A 20,519-nucleotide genomic window follows, 5' to 3' on the forward strand; every position below is an offset into this window, starting at 1 on the left:
GGAGTGGGAGTGAGAACAAGAACCATCAGCTTTTTGGACAGTTTCTATGATGAGGCCATCCTTAACGGCTCTGTTCTCACTCTGTTGAAAAGCCCCCAATCACCCCCTTTAACTCGTAATCTAGAAGCAATTAACCAGTAACCTCCTGTCTAAACATTACCATCTTTAAGTGCTTCCCTCCAAAAAACCTGGCACATTACTGGCGTAGCTTTTTGGTGATTGGTGATCAAAGAACACTCAAACCACATTTTTGAAGAGTTGGAAATTTTTGTAAAATGCATTAAAAACAAGAATCTGTGATTTTTTTCATTGTTTCAAATCAATATTTACTGACAACAGTACAAGGAAATGACTTAATGCTTTGGCTGTCCTACTGATTGTATTTTATGAATATAAACAAATTTTGAATCTGGTGCCTGTAACACCGCCCCTTAAAGAAAAGTAGGGACAGATGCAAAATAAGGGAAAAGTTCATAAAATGTTGAAGTTACACTGTTTTAAAATATTCCACAATAATTCATAACAGCTGAGGGAGAGATGTTTGTAGGTTTTGTGCTTGTTTTAGTTTGTTAACATCATCTATTGTATGTCAAACTCAGTCAGTTGGCTACCTACATTCCCGATGAAATCCACTTCATTGACTTGACCAATAAGGATGTTGCCTTGGGGAAACTTGCCTTTTTCAAGTAAACATGAAAACACAAGTAGAATAAGGAGGATGTTTATACATTACAATCATCTTCATTTAGTACCTGCTGCTTGTTCCATGTACAGTAAAAACAGACAACATGCAGGAATATAAATTACCAACTTTATGTGCTTTTGGGAAAAATTAGGGTATTACCAAGAATATTAGAATGCTGGATGCTAGATATTAAAATGAAAGTCGTGTTTTAAGTTGTTTTGTCTGTTTTTTTACAGGCACAGTTTGAATAAAGCCAAAACCCAACTGCATGAAAAAGCAGACGTCTTCAATTTACTCACTCATGGACTTGGCCTAAAATTGTTTGATGTTTTTTGTTCAGTTTTGGTTAAGGTTACTGACTCTGAGACAAGAAAATGTAGTGCTGGAGACTGAGGCCTGTATTGTATGTTTTTAAACAGTTGATGTCTTGAATTCTGGAAAGATTGCCAAACTTGAGATAAAGGAAACACAGTGCTGGGACTAAGACCCGCATTGCATGTTTTGATACAGTGAACTTTACGAGATTAGTAGTTCATAACACTTTTGTCCTCTTAACTGCTCATTTTGTTTTATTTATTGCAGAAACAACCACGCTTGTTCAGAATAGGCAGTTCAGACATTTTATAGATGGCTTATAAATAAGGACAAGCAAGTCTTATATAATAACCTGACAAACCGCCTAAGAGGAGGCCATGTACTGTCAACAGCCTTAAAGACTCTGATGAACTTTCTTGCCTCTGAGGCTGGTAATGCACTAGCCTTACAATTTCTGTGTGATGCCTCTCTTCATGGGCCCACTGGATAATAAACTACCTCAAAAAAGAAATCACCTTATAACATCTTGTAAAAATAACAGCCACAATTATAAATGTAATGATACAGACTGGCCTGATAAACGTTGTGGGAGAAGAGGCTAATAGGCGTTTTATTTACCAGCCTGTCAGGAGTTGAGGATGTTCTTTGAGAGTCTATACAGCACATTGCTAATGAGCCATTCAGTATTGTCTGAAGTGGGACAAAGTTTGAGTATAAATCTTAATGACTGCTAAAAACACTGGTTTCATCATTCTCCAGTCTTTGTAAACCTTCGCGCATGCATCATCTAGCTAACATCTAACAAACACACGTCTTCTTGTAAGGTAGTCTGAGAGGCAGCACTTGCACTACTCTACAAAGCTTCTAATACTGCTACAAAACCTGATCAGAACTTATATTTAAAAAGAAGAAAAATGTCAACATGTCAAAAACACTCAAATGATTAGCTTCTGTATTTAATGGTTTCATAGAGAAACTTGCTAAAGGCAAACTGAAGAATATGAAAAATAGAATGCACTGATCTGCAAATCATGTAAATCTCTTTTTAAAGGTTAAATACTACACAGACAAAAAAAATGAAACGTTGAAAATGATTAATTTTATTGTCTTTTGAAAAATTTCGCCCATGTTCAATTTCATGCCAGCAACACTTTAAAAAGAAATTGAGATGAGCGCATGTTTACCACTGTGTTTCATCACCTCTTCTTGCAGGCAGTTCAGTTTAGCACCCATTTGACATGGAGGAATGCTGTTGTAATACATGCAGGTGGTTTGACATTGTCTTGCTGAAATAATCAGGGCCTTTTCCTGAAAAAGACGTCGTCTGGATGGCCGCATGTGTTGTCAAATATGTATGTCATTCACCATTAATGGCGCCTTCACAGATATGCCAGTCACACATGCCATGCACACTAATGCCCCCCTTTATCATCATGAATTCTGACTTTTAAACAGTGCAGTAATAACAAGCAGAGTGGTCTTTAGCATAGAGGACACATTTATCAATTTCAACATTTAATACGCTGTCTTTGTACTTTTTCCAATGAAATATATGGTTTAAACGATTTTCACATCATTGCATTTAATTTTGCACAGCACACTTGTTTGGAAATGGGGTTGTACAGTAATTATTAATATTATTAGACAATGAAATTAATTTTAATTCGCAACAGCAAACTGTCCTGTCAAATTCATTCCAACCCCCAATATTAGCACTTCTGGCCCTGCTGGTTTATCTGCTTCAGTTGGCTTCAAGCAGATTGAAGTCCAGTGTAGATATCTCACCCCATCTACCCCTGTCCAGCTTTCTTTCCTGTGTGAGTACGCTGGTGTTTTTATAAACTGAGATGCACAGTGAAAGACTTGCCACATTCAGAACAGTAACACGGTTTCGCTCCTGTGTGAATGTGTTGGTGCACATGGAGCTGAGTCTGTGTAGTAAAGCATTTTTAACTCTGAGCACTGATACGGTTTCACTGCGCTGAAACCGTATCAGTGTGTGCGCTGGTGTGTCTGTAGAGAACTCTTTTGATTAAAACACTTCCCACACTCTGAGCACTGAAAAGGTTTCTCTCCTGTGTGAATGCGCTGGTGTACATGGAGCTGAGCCTGTGTAGTAAAGCATTTTTCACACTCTGAGCACTGATACGGTTTCACTCCTGTGTGAATGCGTTGGTGTGTCTGTAGAGAACTCTTTTGATTAAAACACTTCCCACACTCTGAGCACTGATACGGTTTCACTCCTGTATGAATGCGTTGGTGTGCTGGTAGATAACCTTTTTGATTAAAACACTTCCCACACTCTGAGCACTGAAAAGGTTTCTCTCCTGTGTGAATGCGTTGGTGCACATGGAGCTGAACCTGTGTAGTAAAGCATTTTTCACACTCTGAGCACTGATACGGTTTCACTCCTGTGTGAATGCGTTGGTGTGTCTGTAGAGAACTCTTTTGATTAAAACTCATCCCACACTCACAGCACTGGAATGGTTTCTCTCCTGTGTGAATGCGCTGATGTGACTGGAGTTCACTTTTTCGATTAAAACTCATTCCACACTCTGAGCACTGATACAGTTTCTCTCCTGTGTGAATGCGCCGGTGGTTCTGGAGAGAACTCCTTTGATTAAAACTCATCCCACACTCAGAGCAGTGATACGGTTTCTCTCCTGTGTGAATGCGTTGATGTGATTTGAGATTACTTTTGTGAGAAAAACTCATCCCACACTCAGAGCACTGATAAGGTTTTTCCCCTGTGTGAATGCGCTGGTGTCTCTGAAAGGAAGAACGCACACTAAAGCTCTTTCCACACTCAGAACAGTGATACGGTTTCTCTCCTGTGTGAATGCGTTGATGTGATATGAGATTACTTTTCTGATTGAAACTCTTCCCACATTCAGAGCACTGAAACGGTTTTTCACCTGTGTGAATGCGCTGGTGTAGCTGAAGGCTTGAACGCACACTAAAGCTCTTTCCACACTCAGAACAGTGATACGGTTTCTCTCCTGTGTGAATGCGCTGGTGTATCTGAAGGCTTGAACACACACTAAAGCTCTTTCCACACTCAGAACAGTGATATGGTTTCTCTCCTGTGTGAATGCGCTTGTGGGTCTGTAGAGAGATATTTTGATTAAAACTCATCCCACACTCAGAGCACTGATATGGTTTGTCCCCTGTGTGAATGCGCAGGTGTTTCTGAAGGGAAGAACGCACAGTAAAGCTCTTTCCACACTCAGAGCAGTGGTGATTCCTCTCTTTGCTGGTATTTTTCTGCATTTCTCTGTGAGGTGTGTTAGTCTGGAGAGTATCAGGTTATATGCGCTGGGTACCAGAGCTTCTCCTTGTTGCCTTCTAAGTCTCTGGATTTCAGAAGTGTTCCTCTAGAAGGTCCATATGTGGATGTTATTCTTCCTGCATGAGAAAAAGAAAATATATGTACATACAATTCAATTTCAAATAAAAGAAAAATTTTTGATTGTAAAACTTTTGCGTGTTAGGGTTCGTTTTATTATTATTCTTGTCACGTCGTCAACCAGTCTACACAAGGCCTCGGACTCAAACTCCCAAAATCCACCACCAGATCACGTCACTAGACACCTCATCCTCGACCTATCAGTGATCTAGATCATCTGAGTTTTACAGTGCAAAAGCTGTGTGTCTATCACATGATCTATTTAGACTAGAATTAAAGCCCAGAGTCCTTCAGTGTTAAGGGATATTTTTAAATCCTGTTTTCAAAGAGTGAACATCTCTCCAAGAAGCCAAACTAAAAGCACAATGTAAACCATTTGAACTAAGTGTTGAAAAGGTCTTTACCTTCAGTAGTGCAGCTCCTGTCTCTCTGCCCAACAACACTGGCCTGGACTGCTGATCAGAGGAAGTACAACAGCACCGGTGAGGGGCTTCACACTGGAACCACATGATCACAGCAGCTCTTCAGGGTGTTATGAATACCCCACCCACATTCTGAAAAACCCCACCTCCTGTGCTAGGATTGGCTAATAGAGGAAAAGTTGTTCATATCACTGTTGCAGGAACAGAATACATGAGAACATGTGACACAGGGAAACACCTCTATTTCACTATTTGACTGTATATGAAGCATCATTGAGTCTCTAATAATAAAAACTAACCAGGTTCACATTCTAGGAATGTTCCTTATCAGCATTTAGAGTCTCAGTCTTCAACACTGAGAACAGACCAGGATCACTGAAATCAAGGATGGGAGAAAGGGGAGCAGGAGAAAGATGGGTGTATCATTAATTGGCACCTATTTTTTCAGTGGTATTTGCTCAGTGGTGCATTTACACCTATGCTTTGCCATCTTTGCCTCTTGGGGTCTTTTCTTTCAGCACCAAAATTTGGAGCCCATGACAAAAGTTCCACCAACCCTTTTTCATTAAATGGTCATTTTGAATGAAAGTCTAGGGAAATACATGCTTTTTGGCAGCATGAAGGATTTACAGCGTTTGCCACAAGAGCTAGACAGGAACAATCGTCCAGCCAACCCCTCCCCCACAGAGAACTCTGACACTCTTGGTTCTTAATGTTTTTTTTGGAACGATCCACTGTTCTAGATTAGGGAAGAATGATGAGGCCCTCTTACCACTAGAAGTCATACATCACAAACCTCTGAAAGAAAACTCACACTCTCTTCACACTCATGCTGTCTGGAGTGGGAGTGAGAACAAGAACCATCAGCTTTTTGGACAGTTTCTATGATGAGGCCATCCTTAACGGCTCTGTTCTCACTCTGTTGAAAAGCCCCCAATCACCCCCTTTAACTCGTAATCTAGAAGCAATTAACCAGTAACCTCCCGTCTAAACATTACCATCTTTAAGTGCTTCCCTCCAAAAAACCTGACACATTACTGGCGTAGCTTTTTGGTGATTGGTGATCAAAGAACACTCAAACCACATATTTGAAGAGTTGGAAATTTTTGTAAAATGCATTAAAAACAAGAATCTGTGATTTTTTTCATTGTTTCAAATCAATATTTACTGACAAAAGTACAAGGAAATGACTTAATGCTTTGGCTGTGCTACTGATTGTATTTTATGAATATAAACAAATTTTGACTGATGCCTGTAACACCGCCCCTTAAAGAAAAGTAGGGACAGAGGCAAAATAAGGGAAAAGTTCATAAAATGTTGAAGTTACACTGTTTTAAAATATTCCACAATAATTCATAACAGCTGAGGGAGAGATGTTTGTAGGTTTTGTGCTTGTTTTTGTTCGTTAACATCATCTATTGTATGTCAGTTGGCTACCTACATTCCCGATGACATCCACTTCATGGACTTGACCAATAAGGATGTTGCCTTGGGAAAACACAAAGTAGAATAAGGAGGATGTTTATACATTACAATCATCTTCATTTAGTACATGCTGCTTGTTCCATGTACAGTAAAAATAGACAACATGCAGGAATATAAATTACCAACTTTATGTGCTTTTGGGAAAAATTAGGGTATTACCAAGAATATTAGAATACTGGATGCTAGATATTAAAATGAAAGCCGTGTTTTAAGTTGTTTTGTGTTTTTTACCAGGCACACTTTGAATGAAGCCAAAACCCAACTGCATGAAAAAGCTGAAGTGTTCAATTTACTCACTCATGGACTTGGCCTAAAATTGTTTTTGTTCAGTTTTGGTTAAGGTTACTGACTCTGAGACAAGAAAATGTAGTGCTGGAGACTGAGGCCTCTATTATATGATTTGGAACAGTTGATGTCTTGAATTCAGGAAAGATTGCCAAACCTGAGATAAAGGAAACACAATGCTGGGACTAAGACCCGCATTGCATGTTTTGATACAGTGAACTTTACGAGATTAGTAGTTCATAGCACTTTTGTCCTCTTAACTGCTCATTTTGTTTTATTTATTACAGAAACAACCATGCTTGTTCAGAAAAGGCAGTTCAGAAATTTTATAGATGGCTTATAATTTAGGTAATCAGCTAAAACATTGCAATATTTGAGACTCACTCTTATCTTTAAAAAAGTTTTTTTTTCATTGAAGTTTAAATGACTACACATTTTGTTGCAATTCAAAGGTTTTCTGGGATTTACATGCTGCAATTACGTGAAAAAAAACAACGACTGATCTTCTTCATTCCCCATTTTTACATTAATTCTTTGTGTGTACTGTACAATGTGTTGGCCATTAAATGAATTCATATCAGTGCTTACCACCCCCAAATGGATGGACTGGTAGAACGCTTTAACCAAACCCTTAAAAACATGATTTCAAAGTTCGTTCATGAGGATGCTGGAAATTGGGATAAATGGTTAGAATCCCTGTTGTTTGCAGTGTGAGAAGTCCCAAAAGCCTCCTCTGGGTTTTCCTCCCGAGCTGTGCCTTATTTTATAGGCTGAAAAGCCGAGCATTTTTTTGACAATTAAAGAAATCTCTCCACATTCACACCCTGCACTCAGCATCTTTCCTCCACCCAACAATAAGAAAAGTTATAGTGTTGCTCACAGAAATGAACTGAAATGACACATAAGATGGGCAAGAATTTGCACAAGTCTTTCCTGGATTACCAGATGAGCATCCAGATTAATTGTTGGATCGTTCACACCTTCATTGTATAACATTTGGTCTGTTCTTCCTGTAAGTAAAGTTGCCCTTGTTCTCGTTTCACACAACCAATGATTCTCCATAAAAGAAAAACTTGTCTTGTGTTTCATTATTCATTTACTACATTCATTTCATACATTATTCATTTACTTCAATGCTTCATTGAATTTGAGGATCTTTGTCTTTATGGATTTTTTCATTTACAGCCTTGACCCAAAACTCATCAATGGTAGTCTGAAAAATAAAATGTTATATATGTTAGTCAAGGTAATAGCCATAATTACGTTTCAATGTATTGTGAAAGGCAGTAACAGTTTCAGGTAACAATGATAAAGACAATAGTGCCCTTAGTAATGACATTCTCACTCCAACAGTAATATGACAGACAGAGAAGAATGGCATAATAGTGGAGCTCAGGCATACCTAGTAAATCTTTATTAAATGCCTTGGGTACCTTGTTATATTTATGCCTCTAAGGCAGCATTTAAGACAAAGTCTTCGTCCAGGAGGTTTATTTGTCATTATGCCTTGCATCAGACTGAAGAAGGGTAAGCCAAATTCCTGACAGGCAAGCTTGTTTTTGTGCCTCTGAGGCTGTGAATAAGACAAGATGCAAGGCACAACAATTGATAAACACCCTGGAAAGACGCTTTATCTTGCCTGCCGGAGGCATAAACATTCGTTCTAGTTTCTATGGCATAATACTAATACTAGGAAGCCTAACAGGAATCTAGCTCATCCTTCTTATGCATAAAGTACGTGCAATAACAAGATAACTTGTTCTGTTAACAGAACAGAAACTGGGAAAGACATTTACACCTCTAAGGCAGCACATTAAGACACACATATATATATATATATATATATATATATATATATATATAAAAATATATATATATATATATATATATATAGCTTATCTTGTTCTGTTAGCAGCTGTAAAAACTAGTAAAGACATTTATTCCTCTAAGGCAGTGAATAAAAAATATATAAGTAGCTTGCAAGTATGTCTTTCTCTATTAACAGACTTAGAAACTGGTAAAGATGTGTATTCCTCTAAGGCAACGTATAAGACAAAGTCCCCTTCCAGGATGTTTATCAGACTGAAAAAGGGTAAACCACATTCCTGTCAGGCTAGCTTGAGGTTGTGGCCTCAAAGACAGGTAACGTTGTTTGTCTCTCAGGCTGTTAACAAGACAAGACCTACCTGCAGGCTACTTATGTAGTAGCGCTTAAGATCAACATCAGATGAGCTGGACTCCTCTCAGGCTACTTAGTGTTAACAGTCTGAGGGGTCTACACAAGTCTGTTCAAGCTGCTAACACTACCAAGACTGACAGGAATCTCACTCACCCTTCTTCAGTCTGAAACTAAGTGCAATGACATAAGTAGCTTGCAATAATGTCTTGCTTTGTTGAAGGCTAAGATGCATCGATATTTTATCTGCCGCTAAGGCCTTGAACACTGTCTAGCCTGACAAGCAAGTCTTATATAATAACCTGACAAACCGCCTAAAAGGAGGCCATGTACTGTCAACAGCCTTAAAGGCTCTGATGCACTTTCTTGCCTCTGAGGCTGATAATGCACTAGCCTTACATTTCTGTGTGATGCCTCTCATCATGGGCCCACTGGATAATAAACTACCTCAAAAAAGAAATCACCTTATAACATCTTGTAAAAATAACAGCCACAGTTATAAATGTAATGATACAGACTGGCCTGATAAACGTTGTGGGAGAAGAGGCTAATAGGCGTTTTATTTACCAGCCTGTCAGGAGTTGAGGATGTTCTTTGAGAGTCTATACAGCACATTGCTAATGAGGCATTCAGTATTGTCTGAAGTGGGACAAAGTATAAATCTTAATGACTGCTAAAAACACTGGTTTCATCATTCTCCAGTGTTTGTAAACCTTCGTGCATGCATCATCTAGCTAACATCTAACAAACACACGTCTTCCTGCAAGCTAGTCTGAGAGGCAGCACTTGCACTAGTCTACAAAGCTTCTAATACTGCTACAAAACCTGATCAGAACTTATATTTAAAAGGAAGAAAAAAAAACACTCAAATGATTAGCTTCCGTGTTTAGTGGTTTCATAGAGAAACTTGCTAAAGGCAAACTGAAGAATATGAAAAATAGAATGCACTGATCTACAAATCATGTACATCTCTTTTTTAAGGGTTAAATACTACACAGACAAAAAAAATGAAATGTTGAAAATGATTAATTTTATTGTCTTTTGAAAAATTTCGCCCATGTTCAATTTGATGCCAGCAACACGTTCCAAAGAAATTGAGATGAGCGCATGTTTACCATTGTGTTTCATCACCTCTTCTTGCAGGCAGTTCAGTTTAGCACCCATTTGATATGGAGGAATGCTGTTGTAATACATGCAGGTGGTTTGACATTGTCTTGCTGAAATAATCAGGGCCTTTTCCTGAAAAAGACGTCGTCTGGATGGCCGCATGTGTTGTCAAATATGTATATGTCATTCACCATTAATGGTGCCTTCACAGATATGCCAGACACACATGCCATGCACACTAATGCCCCCCTTTATCATCATGAATTCTGACTTTTAAACAGTGCAGTGATAACAAGCAGAGTGGGCTTTAGCATAGAGGACACATTTATCAATTTCAACATTTAATACGCTGTCTTTGTACTTTTTTCAATAAAATATATGGTTTAAATGATTTTCACATCATTGCATTTAATTTTGCACAGCACACTTGTTTGGAAATGGGGTTGTACAGTAATTAATAATATTATTAGACAATGAAATTAATTTTAATTCACAACAGCAAACTGTCCTGTCAAATTTATTCAAACCCCCAATATTAGCACTTCTGGCCCTGCTGGTTTATCTGCTTCAGTTGGCTTCAAGCAGATTGAAGTCCAGTGTAGATATCTGACCCCATCTACCCCTGTCCAGCTTTCTTTCCTGTGTGAGTACGCTGGTGTTTTTGTAGACTGAGATGCTCAGTGAAAGACTTGCCACATTCAGAACAGCAATACGGTTTCTCTCCTGTGTGAATGCGTTGGTGCAAATGAAGCTGAGTCTGTGTATTAAAGCATTTTTCACACTCTGAGCACTGATACGGTTTCACTCCTGTATGAATGCGCTGGTGTCTCTGTAGAGAACTCTTTTGATTAAAACACTTCCCACACTCACAGCACTGGAATGATTTCTCTCCTGTGTGAATGCGCTGATGTATCTGAAAGGAAGAACACACATTAAAGCTCTTTCCACACTCAGAACAGTGATACGGTTTCTCTCCTGTGTGAATGCGCTGGTGTACATGGAGCTGAGTCTGTGTAGTAAAGCATTTTTCACACTCTGAGCACTGATACGGTTTCTCTCCTGTGTGAATGCGCTGGTGGTTCTGGAGAGAACCCTTTTGATTAAAACTCATCCCACACTCAGAGCAGTGGAATGGTTTCTCTCCTGTGTGAATGCGTTGATGTGATTTGAGATTACTTTTTTGATTAAAACTCATCCCACATTCAGAGCAGTAGAATGGTTTCTCTCCTGTGTGAATGTGCTGGTGTGAGTTGAGACAACTTTTGTGAGAAAAACTCATCCCACACTCAGAGCACTGATAAGGTTTTTCCCCGGTGTGAATGCGCTGATGTGTCTTAAAGGAAGAACGCACACTAAAGCTCTTTCCACACTCAGAACAGTGATACGGTTTCTCTCCTGTGTGAATGCGCTGATGTGATTTGAGACTACTTTTTTGATTAAAACTCATCCCACACTCAGAGCAGTGGAATGGTTTCTCTCCTGTGTGAATGCGCTGATGTGATTTGATACTACTTTTTTGATTAAAACTCATCCCACATTCAGAGCAGTAAAATGGTTTCTCTCCTGTGTGAATGCGTTGATGTGATTTGAGATTACTTTTGTCAGAAAAACTCATCCCACACCCAGAGCACTGATAAGGTTTTTCCCCTGTGTGAATGCGCTGGTGTCTCTGAAAGGAAGAACGCACACTAAAGCTCTTTCCACACTCAGAACAGTGATACGGTTTCTCTCCTGTGTGAATGAGTCGATGTGATATGAGATTACTTTTCTGATTGAAACTCATCCCACATTCAGAGCACTGAAACGGTTTTTCGCCTGTGTGAATGCGCTGGTGTATCTGAAGCCTTGAACGCACACTAAAGCTCTTTCCACACTCAGAACAGTGATACGGTTTCTCTCCTGTGTGAATGCGCTTGTGTACATGGAGCTGAGTCTGTGTAGTAAAGCATTTTTCACACTCTGAGCACTGATACGGTTTCTCTCCTGTGTGAATGCGCTGGTGGTTCTGGAGAGAACCCTTTTGATTAAAACTCATCCCACACTCAGAGCAGTGGAATGGTTTCTCTCCTGTGTGAATGCGTTGATGTGATTTGAGATTACTTTTTTGATTAAAACTCATCCCACATTCAGAGCAGTAGAATGGTTTCTCTCCTGTGTGAATGCGCTGGTGTGAGTTGAGACAACTTTTGTGAGAAAAACTCATCCCACACTCAGAGCACTGATAAGGTTTTTCCCCGGTGTGAATGCGCTGATGTGTCTTAAAGGAAGAACGCACACTAAAACTCTTTCCACACTCAGAACAGTGATATGGTTTCTCTCCTGTGTGAATGCGCTGATGTGATTTGAGACTACTTTTTTGATTAAAACTCATCCCACACTCAGAGCAGTGGAATGGTTTCTCTCCTGTGTGAATGCGCTGATGTGATTTGAGACTACTTTTTTGATTAAAACTCATCCCACACTCAGAGCAGTGGAATGGTTTCTCTCCTGTGTGAATGCGCTGGTGTGAGTTGAGACAACTTTTGTGAGAAAAACTCATCCCACACTCAGAGCACTGATAAGGTTTTTCCCCTGTGTGAATGCGCTGGTGTGTCTGAAAGGAAGAACGCACACTAAAGCTCTTTCCACACTCAGAACAGTGATACGGTTTGTCCCCTGTGTGAATGCGCTGGTGTTTCTGAAGGTAAGAACGCAGAGTAAAGCTCTTTCCACACTCAGAGCAGTGGTGATTCCTCTCTTTGCTGGTATTTTTCTGCATTTCTCTGTGAGGTGTGTTAGTCTGGAGAGTATCAGGTTATACGCGCTGGGTGCCAGAGCTTCCAGAGTCTCTCTGGATTTCAGAAGTGTTCCTCTAGCAGGTCCATATGTGCTTGTGAAGGTTCACACGAGCAGCAGGAGACGACTTGAAAGGGATGTTATTCTTCCTGCAGGAGAAAAAGAAACTATATGTACATAAAATTCAGTTTCAAATAAAAGAAACATTGAGTGTAAAACTTTTGGGTGTTAGGGTTCATTTTTTAATTATTCTTGTCACGTCTTCATCCAGTCCCCACAAGGACTCGGACGGCAACTCCCAGAATCCACCACCAGATCACGTCACCAGAAACCTCATCCTCGACCTATCAGTGATCTAGATCATCTGAGTTTTACAGTGCAACAGCTGTGCGTCTGTCACATGATCTATTTAGACTAGTATTAAAGCCCAGGCTTTAGTGTAGCACGTTGAAGTATTGCTTTCCTGGAGTAACTACTGAGCGTTATTCCTGTTCTGATTTGTATCGTGTTCTGACTTCCTGTCTGTTTTGCTTTCGACTCTGATTTTTAGATTTCCCTTTTTTGTAGTTTTGCCTGCTGCTTTGGTTCTCTGGATTTGACTCCTTGCTTGTGCCCTGTCTTTCCCCTGATGGTTATGATCGCCTATACTGTTGTACTTCCTGCTGTACTTCCTGGATCTGACCCATACCTGTACCTTGACTACTCTCTGCAGCCACGATTACCCAAGTAAAGCTTCCCTTTTGATCTCAAAAGGGAGAGCGCGTCTGCTTTCTGGTCCAACGTCACAATTCTGTTGAACCACAATTCAAAAGCAATGTCTGATTTTCATTATTTGATTTTATTAGTAAAATTTAAATAATTTTTTTTTATTTCAGTGACCATTGTGGGTTTTTCTTTCTTTACCGGATCTAGATTTGAATGGTGACCACCTATGATAGATTATTCACTGTTTATTACCTAGCATAACAAATCCTATAAGTATATGACCAGGTCTAATGGGAAAGGCACACTATATGACACTGTTTGAAGTGAAAAGAATTACACAAAGTTGTTAATGACCTATTATGGTTTGGGGTAGTATGGCAGCCAGAGGCACAGGAAACATTGCTCTCCATCTTCTGAGTGACTGCCAGGGATCTGCAGTAAGAGAAGAGCACACTCTCCAAAGACAAGAGAGCACCGCAATAAATGCTGTCACTAAGACATTCAATCTGCAGCACAGCCTGATGATCCAGATCTTCACAGTAATCATCGTGTCCATCCTCACATCATCCATAACCATCTTGTTAAGCTACAAATATTCATACGGTTAGATCCTAGTGTCAGTGCATATTCCTGATCAATGCACAATCCTGGGTTCATGACCTATGGGGTTCAGGCCTATGATGCACGTAAGGCCTCATTTTTGTTCGTTCATATGGTTACTTGTAACTCACAATGACGAGACCCGATCAGCAACTTCTGTTGTCTAGGCTCCATGTACCCGGACATCATAAACATCCCTGCGGCCCCTGTCTAACTATAACCCTATTCATCCGATCCTCTCTCTCTATTCTCTTGCCACATGATCATGCAATGCTCATTCCATTTTTGTATGTGCCTCCTTTTCCTCATCGATGTATATATACTCTGCTATTCTGATCAATAAACGGGAAACCTTCTGAGTACAGACCCGTGTCTGTGGTTATTTGAGCTTCCCCCAGCTGACTGAACTCTCAGGTTGATGGAGGGCTTCTTGCTTAAGTTCACAGCTTTGGCACTGAGGTCGAACCATAGAACCTAAAACCAGCATCAAACGGTTGTAACACATCAGTCTGTAATATTCTGTATATAATAGTGTTTATGGTATGTATCAGATATTCAGACTTCTCTTGAGCTCCTCCACTTTATCATTCTTTATTCTGTTTATTCTTGAAATTGCTATATTTATTTTCCTATAGCTAAATGCTTATTAACAGTCTGTGTGCTTGTCTGGTCTGTCTAGCATGTTACATGTTATACATGTTTGACTCACAAAGACTAATTCCTTGTATGTGTGACACACTTATTGAAATAAAGTGATTCTGATGTGTAGAAGGGTGTAATCAGAAATAGATGAACATGAATGCAAATCTTACTGGATCAAAACATTTGCTCTCAATTAGTAGAACTAAGTAACCAGTGTTTTCATAAACAGCTGTACACAACTGAGCACTGCCCTCCTATCACCTATCATATCTACCCCCATCATAGTCTATTTACACTCATGCTGTGAGATCAATGACTTCAGGACAGTTTCCACCACCAGCCATCAAGCTCCTGAAAAGCTTCTTTTCTCAGCCTCTTAAAAGTCCCCAATCACTCACCATACACAATTACCACCTTTCATAAGATACTTTAGCTTTCTCTTAAACCAGCTCTTGTTTTTCCACATGCTGCACATTTTATAACCACTTTGGATTACATCTGTGTCTCTGTTCATACTCTGACATTGTTTATAGCTGCACATGTAATATAGCTTGATATCTTCACACAGTGGTGTGTAAGATCTGTTTCACATGTACATAAATAAATGCAAGTCATTTTTCCTGCACTGTAACCTCCTCATTCTCACTAACACACAAAAGAACAGAAGAACCACACAGGATACATCTCTGCCTTTGGGATCTACTCAGCAAAGTTTTCTTAAAATGAAAACAGTGTTATTAATCTACATAAACAACATTACTGACCACTATTAATACGCTAATACATGCTTTCAGGATATATAGTCTGAATTTTAAATTAAGAATCAACAAAACCTTCAAACTCAACAAAAATATGAACTAAAATCAAATCACAAGCACAAGAGCAAACAGGACCTGTTTGGACAACAGGTCCTTCAGTTTTGAGGGATATTTTTAAATCCTGCTTTCAAAGAGTGAACATCTCTCCAAGAAGCCAAATTAAAAGCACAATGTAAACCATTTGAAAAAAGTGTTGAAAAGGTCTTTACCTTCAGTAGTGCAGCTCCTGTCTCTCTGCCCAACAACACTGGCCTGGACTGCTGATCAGAGGAAGTACAACAGCACCGGTGAGGGGCTTCACACTGGAACCACATGATCACAGCAGCTCTTCAGGGTGTTATGAATACCCCACCCACATTCTGAAAAACCCCACCTCCTGTGCTAGGATTGGCTAATAGAGGAAAAGTGGTTCATATCACTGTTGCAGGAACAGAATACATGAAAACATGTGACACAGGGAAACACCTCTATTTCACTATTTGACTGTATATGAAGTATCATTGAGTCTCTAATAATAAAAACTAACCAGGTTCACATTCTAGGAATGTTCCTTATCAGCATTTAGAGTCTCAGTCTTCAACACTGAGAACAGAACAGGATCACTGAAATCAAGGATGGGAGAAAGGGGAGCAGGAGAAAGATGGATGTATCATTAATTGGCACCTATTTTTTCAGTGGTATTTGCTCAGTGATGCATTTACACCTATGCTTTGCCATCTTTGCCTCTTGGGGTCTTTTCTTTCAGCACCAAAACTTGGAGCCCATGACAAAAGTTCCACCCCGCCTTTTTCATTTAATGGTCATTTTGAATGAAAGTCTAGGGAAATACATGCTTTTTGGCAGCATGAAGGATTTACAGCAGTTGCCACAAGAGCTAGACAGGAACAATCGTCCAGCCAACCCCTCCCCCACAGAGAACTCTGGCACTCTTGGTTCTTAATGTTTTTTTTTTTTAACGATCCACTGTTCTAGATTAGGGAAGAATGATGAGGCCCTCTTACCACTAGAAGTCATACATCACAAACCTCTGAAAGAAAACCCACACTCTCTTCACACTCATGCTGTCTGGAGTGGGAGTGAGAACAAGAACCATCAGCTTTTTGGACAGTTTCTATGATGAGGCCATCCTTAACGGCTCTGTTCTCACTCTGTTGAAAAGCCCCCAATCACCCCCTTTAACTCGTAATCTAGAAGCAATTAACCAGTAACCTCCTGTCTAAACATTACCATCTTTAAGTGCTTCCCTCCAAAAAACCTGGCACATTACTGGCGTAGCTTTTTGGTGATTGGTGATCAAAGAACACTCAAACCACATTTTTGAAGAGTTGGAAATTTTTGTAAAATGCATTAAAAACAAGAATCTGTGATTTTTTTCATTGTTTCAAATCAATATTTACTGACAACAGTACAAGGAAATGACTTAATGCTTTGGCTGTCCTACTGATTGTATTTTATGAATATAAACAAATTTTGAATCTGGTGCCTGTAACACCGCCCCTTAAAGAAAAGTAGGGACAGATGCAAAATAAGGGAAAAGTTCATAAAATGTTGAAGTTACACTGTTTTAAAATATTCCACAATAATTCATAACAGCTGAGGGAGAGATGTTTGTAGGTTTTGTGCTTGTTTTAGTTTGTTAACATCATCTATTGTATGTCAAACTCAGTCAGTTGGCTACCTACATTCCCGATGAAATCCACTTCATTGACTTGACCAATAAGGATGTTGCCTTGGGGAAACTTGCCTTTTTCAAGTAAACATGAAAACACAAGTAGAATAAGGAGGATGTTTATACATTACAATCATCTTCATTTAGTACCTGCTGCTTGTTCCATGTACAGTAAAAACAGACAACATGCAGGAATATAAATTACCAACTTTATGTGCTTTTGGGAAAAATTAGGGTATTACCAAGAATATTAGAATGCTGGATGCTAGATATTAAAATGAAAGTCGTGTTTTAAGTTGTTTTGTCTGTTTTTTTACAGGCACAGTTTGAATAAAGCCAAAACCCAACTGCATGAAAAAGCAGACGTCTTCAATTTACTCACTCATGGACTTGGCCTAAAATTGTTTGATGTTTTTTGTTCAGTTTTGGTTAAGGTTACTGACTCTGAGACAAGAAAATGTAGTGCTGGAGACTGAGGCCTGTATTGTATGTTTTTAAACAGTTGATGTCTTGAATTCTGGAAAGATTGCCAAACTTGAGATAAAGGAAACACAGTGCTGGGACTAAGACCCGCATTGCATGTTTTGATACAGTGAACTTTACGAGATTAGTAGTTCATAACACTTTTGTCCTCTTAACTGCTCATTTTGTTTTATTTATTGCAGAAACAACCACGCTTGTTCAGAATAGGCAGTTCAGACATTTTATAGATGGCTTATAAATAAGGACAAGCAAGTCTTATATAATAACCTGACAAACCGCCTAAGAGGAGGCCATGTACTGTCAACAGCCTTAAAGACTCTGATGAACTTTCTTGCCTCTGAGGCTGGTAATGCACTAGCCTTACAATTTCTGTGTGATGCCTCTCTTCATGGGCCCACTGGATAATAGACTACCTCAAAAAAGAAATCACCTTATAACATCTTGTAAAAATAACAGCCACAATTATAAATGTAATGATACAGACTGGCCTGATAAACGTTGTGGGAGAAGAGGCTAATAGGCGTTTTATTTACCAGCCTGTCAGGAGTTGAGGATGTTCTTTGAGAGTCTATACAGCACATTGCTAATGAGCCATTCAGTATTGTCTGAAGTGGGACAAAGTTTGAGTATAAATCTTAATGACTGCTAAAAACACTGGTTTCATCATTCTCCAGTCTTTGTAAACCTTCGCGCATGCATCATCTAGCTAACATCTAACAAACACACGTCTTCTTGTAAGGTAGTCTGAGAGGCAGCACTTGCACTACTCTACAAAGCTTCTAATACTGCTACAAAACCTGATCAGAACTTATATTTAAAAAGAAGAAAAATGTCAACATGTCAAAAACACTCAAATGATTAGCTTCTGTATTTAATGGTTTCATAGAGAAACTTGCTAAAGGCAAACTGAAGAATATGAAAAATAGAATGCATTGATCTGCAAATCATGTAAATCTCTTTTTAAAGGTTAAATACTACACAGACAAAAAAAATGAAACGTTGAAAATGATTAATTTTATTGTCTTTTGAAAAATTTCGCCCATGTTCAATTTCATGCCAGCAACACTTTAAAAAGAAATTGAGATGAGCGCATGTTTACCACTGTGTTTCATCACCTCTTCTTGCAGGCAGTTCAGTTTAGCACCCATTTGACATGGAGGAATGCTGTTGTAATACATGCAGGTGGTTTGACATTGTCTTGCTGAAATAATCAGGGCCTTTTCCTGAAAAAGACGTCGTCTGGATGGCCGCATGTGTTGTCAAATATGTATGTCATTCACCATTAATGGCGCCTTCACAGATATGCCAGTCACACATGCCATGCACACTAATGCCCCCCTTTATCATCATGAATTCTGACTTTTAAACAGTGCAGTAATAACAAGCAGAGTGGTCTTTAGCATAGAGGACACATTTATCAATTTCAACATTTAATACGCTGTCTTTGTACTTTTTCCAATGAAATATATGGTTTAAACGATTTTCACATCATTGCATTTAATTTTGCACAGCACACTTGTTTGGAAATGGGGTTGTACAGTAATTATTAATATTATTAGACAATGAAATTAATTTTAATTCGCAACAGCAAACTGTCCTGTCAAATTCATTCCAACCCCCAATATTAGCACTTCTGGCCCTGCTGGTTTATCTGCTTCAGTTGGCTTCAAGCAGATTGAAGTCCAGTGTAGATATCTCACCCCATCTACCCCTGTCCAGCTTTCTTTCCTGTGTGAGTACGCTGGTGTTTTTATAAACTGAGATGCACAGTGAAAGACTTGCCACATTCAGAACAGTAACACGGTTTCGCTCCTGTGTGAATGTGTTGGTGCACATGGAGCTGAGTCTGTGTAGTAAAGCATTTTTAACTCTGAGCACTGATACGGTTTCACTGCGCTGAAACCGTATCAGTGTGTGCGCTGGTGTGTCTGTAGAGAACTCTTTTGATTAAAACACTTCCCACACTCTGAGCACTGAAAAGGTTTCTCTCCTGTGTGAATGCGCTGGTGTACATGGAGCTGAGCCTGTGTAGTAAAGCATTTTTCACACTCTGAGCACTGATACGGTTTCACTCCTGTGTGAATGCGTTGGTGTGTCTGTAGAGAACTCTTTTGATTAAAACACTTCCCACACTCTGAGCACTGATACGGTTTCACTCCTGTATGAATGCGTTGGTGTGCTGGTAGATAACCTTTTTGATTAAAACACTTCCCACACTCTGAGCACTGAAAAGGTTTCTCTCCTGTGTGAATGCGTTGGTGCACATGGAGCTGAACCTGTGTAGTAAAGCATTTTTCACACTCTGAGCACTGATACGGTTTCACTCCTGTGTGAATGCGTTGGTGTGTCTGTAGAGAACTCTTTTGATTAAAACTCATCCCACACTCACAGCACTGGAATGGTTTCTCTCCTGTGTGAATGCGCTGATGTGACTGGAGTTCACTTTTTCGATTAAAACTCATTCCACACTCTGAGCACTGATACAGTTTCTCTCCTGTGTGAATGCGCCGGTGGTTCTGGAGAGAACTCCTTTGATTAAAACTCATCCCACACTCAGAGCAGTGATACGGTTTCTCTCCTGTGTGAATGCGTTGATGTGATTTGAGATTACTTTTGTGAGAAAAACTCATCCCACACTCAGAGCACTGATAAGGTTTTTCCCCTGTGTGAATGTGCAGGTGTTTCTGAAGGGAAGAACGCACAGTAAAGCTCTTTCCACACTCAGAGCAGTGGTGATTCCTCTCTTTGCTGGTATTTTTCTGCATTTCTCTGTGAGGTGTGTTAGTCTGGAGAGTATCAGGTTATATGCGCTGGGTACCAGAGCTTCTTCTTGTTGCCTTCTAAGTCTCTGGATTTCAGAAGTGTTCCTCTAGAAGGTCCATATGTGGATGTTATTCTTCCTGCATGAGAAAAAGAAAATATATGTACATACAATTCAATTTCAAA

At 39.5% G+C, this 20,519-nt stretch overlaps 1 protein-coding gene across 1 annotated transcript in view; it reads right to left on the reverse strand.

The window, feature by feature from the left end:
• The window catches only part of LOC108410676 (zinc finger protein 850-like), a 119,383-nt gene that overhangs the window by 55,279 nt on the left and 43,585 nt on the right, over positions 1 to 20,519 (reverse strand). The window contains exons 5-7 of the mRNA XM_037533092.1: positions 19,518 to 20,282; positions 10,559 to 12,571; positions 3,060 to 4,214 (exon numbers count right to left, since the gene is read on the reverse strand). Of these exons, the coding sequence (XP_037388989.1) occupies positions 3,060 to 4,214; positions 10,559 to 12,571; positions 19,518 to 20,282 (3,933 nt within the window). The remainder of the gene's footprint in view (positions 1 to 3,059; positions 4,215 to 10,558; positions 12,572 to 19,517; positions 20,283 to 20,519) is intronic.

This window comes from Pygocentrus nattereri, chromosome 22 (assembly GCF_015220715.1).
Source record: "Pygocentrus nattereri isolate fPygNat1 chromosome 22, fPygNat1.pri, whole genome shotgun sequence".
Taxonomy (NCBI): domain Eukaryota; kingdom Metazoa; phylum Chordata; class Actinopteri; order Characiformes; family Serrasalmidae; genus Pygocentrus; species Pygocentrus nattereri.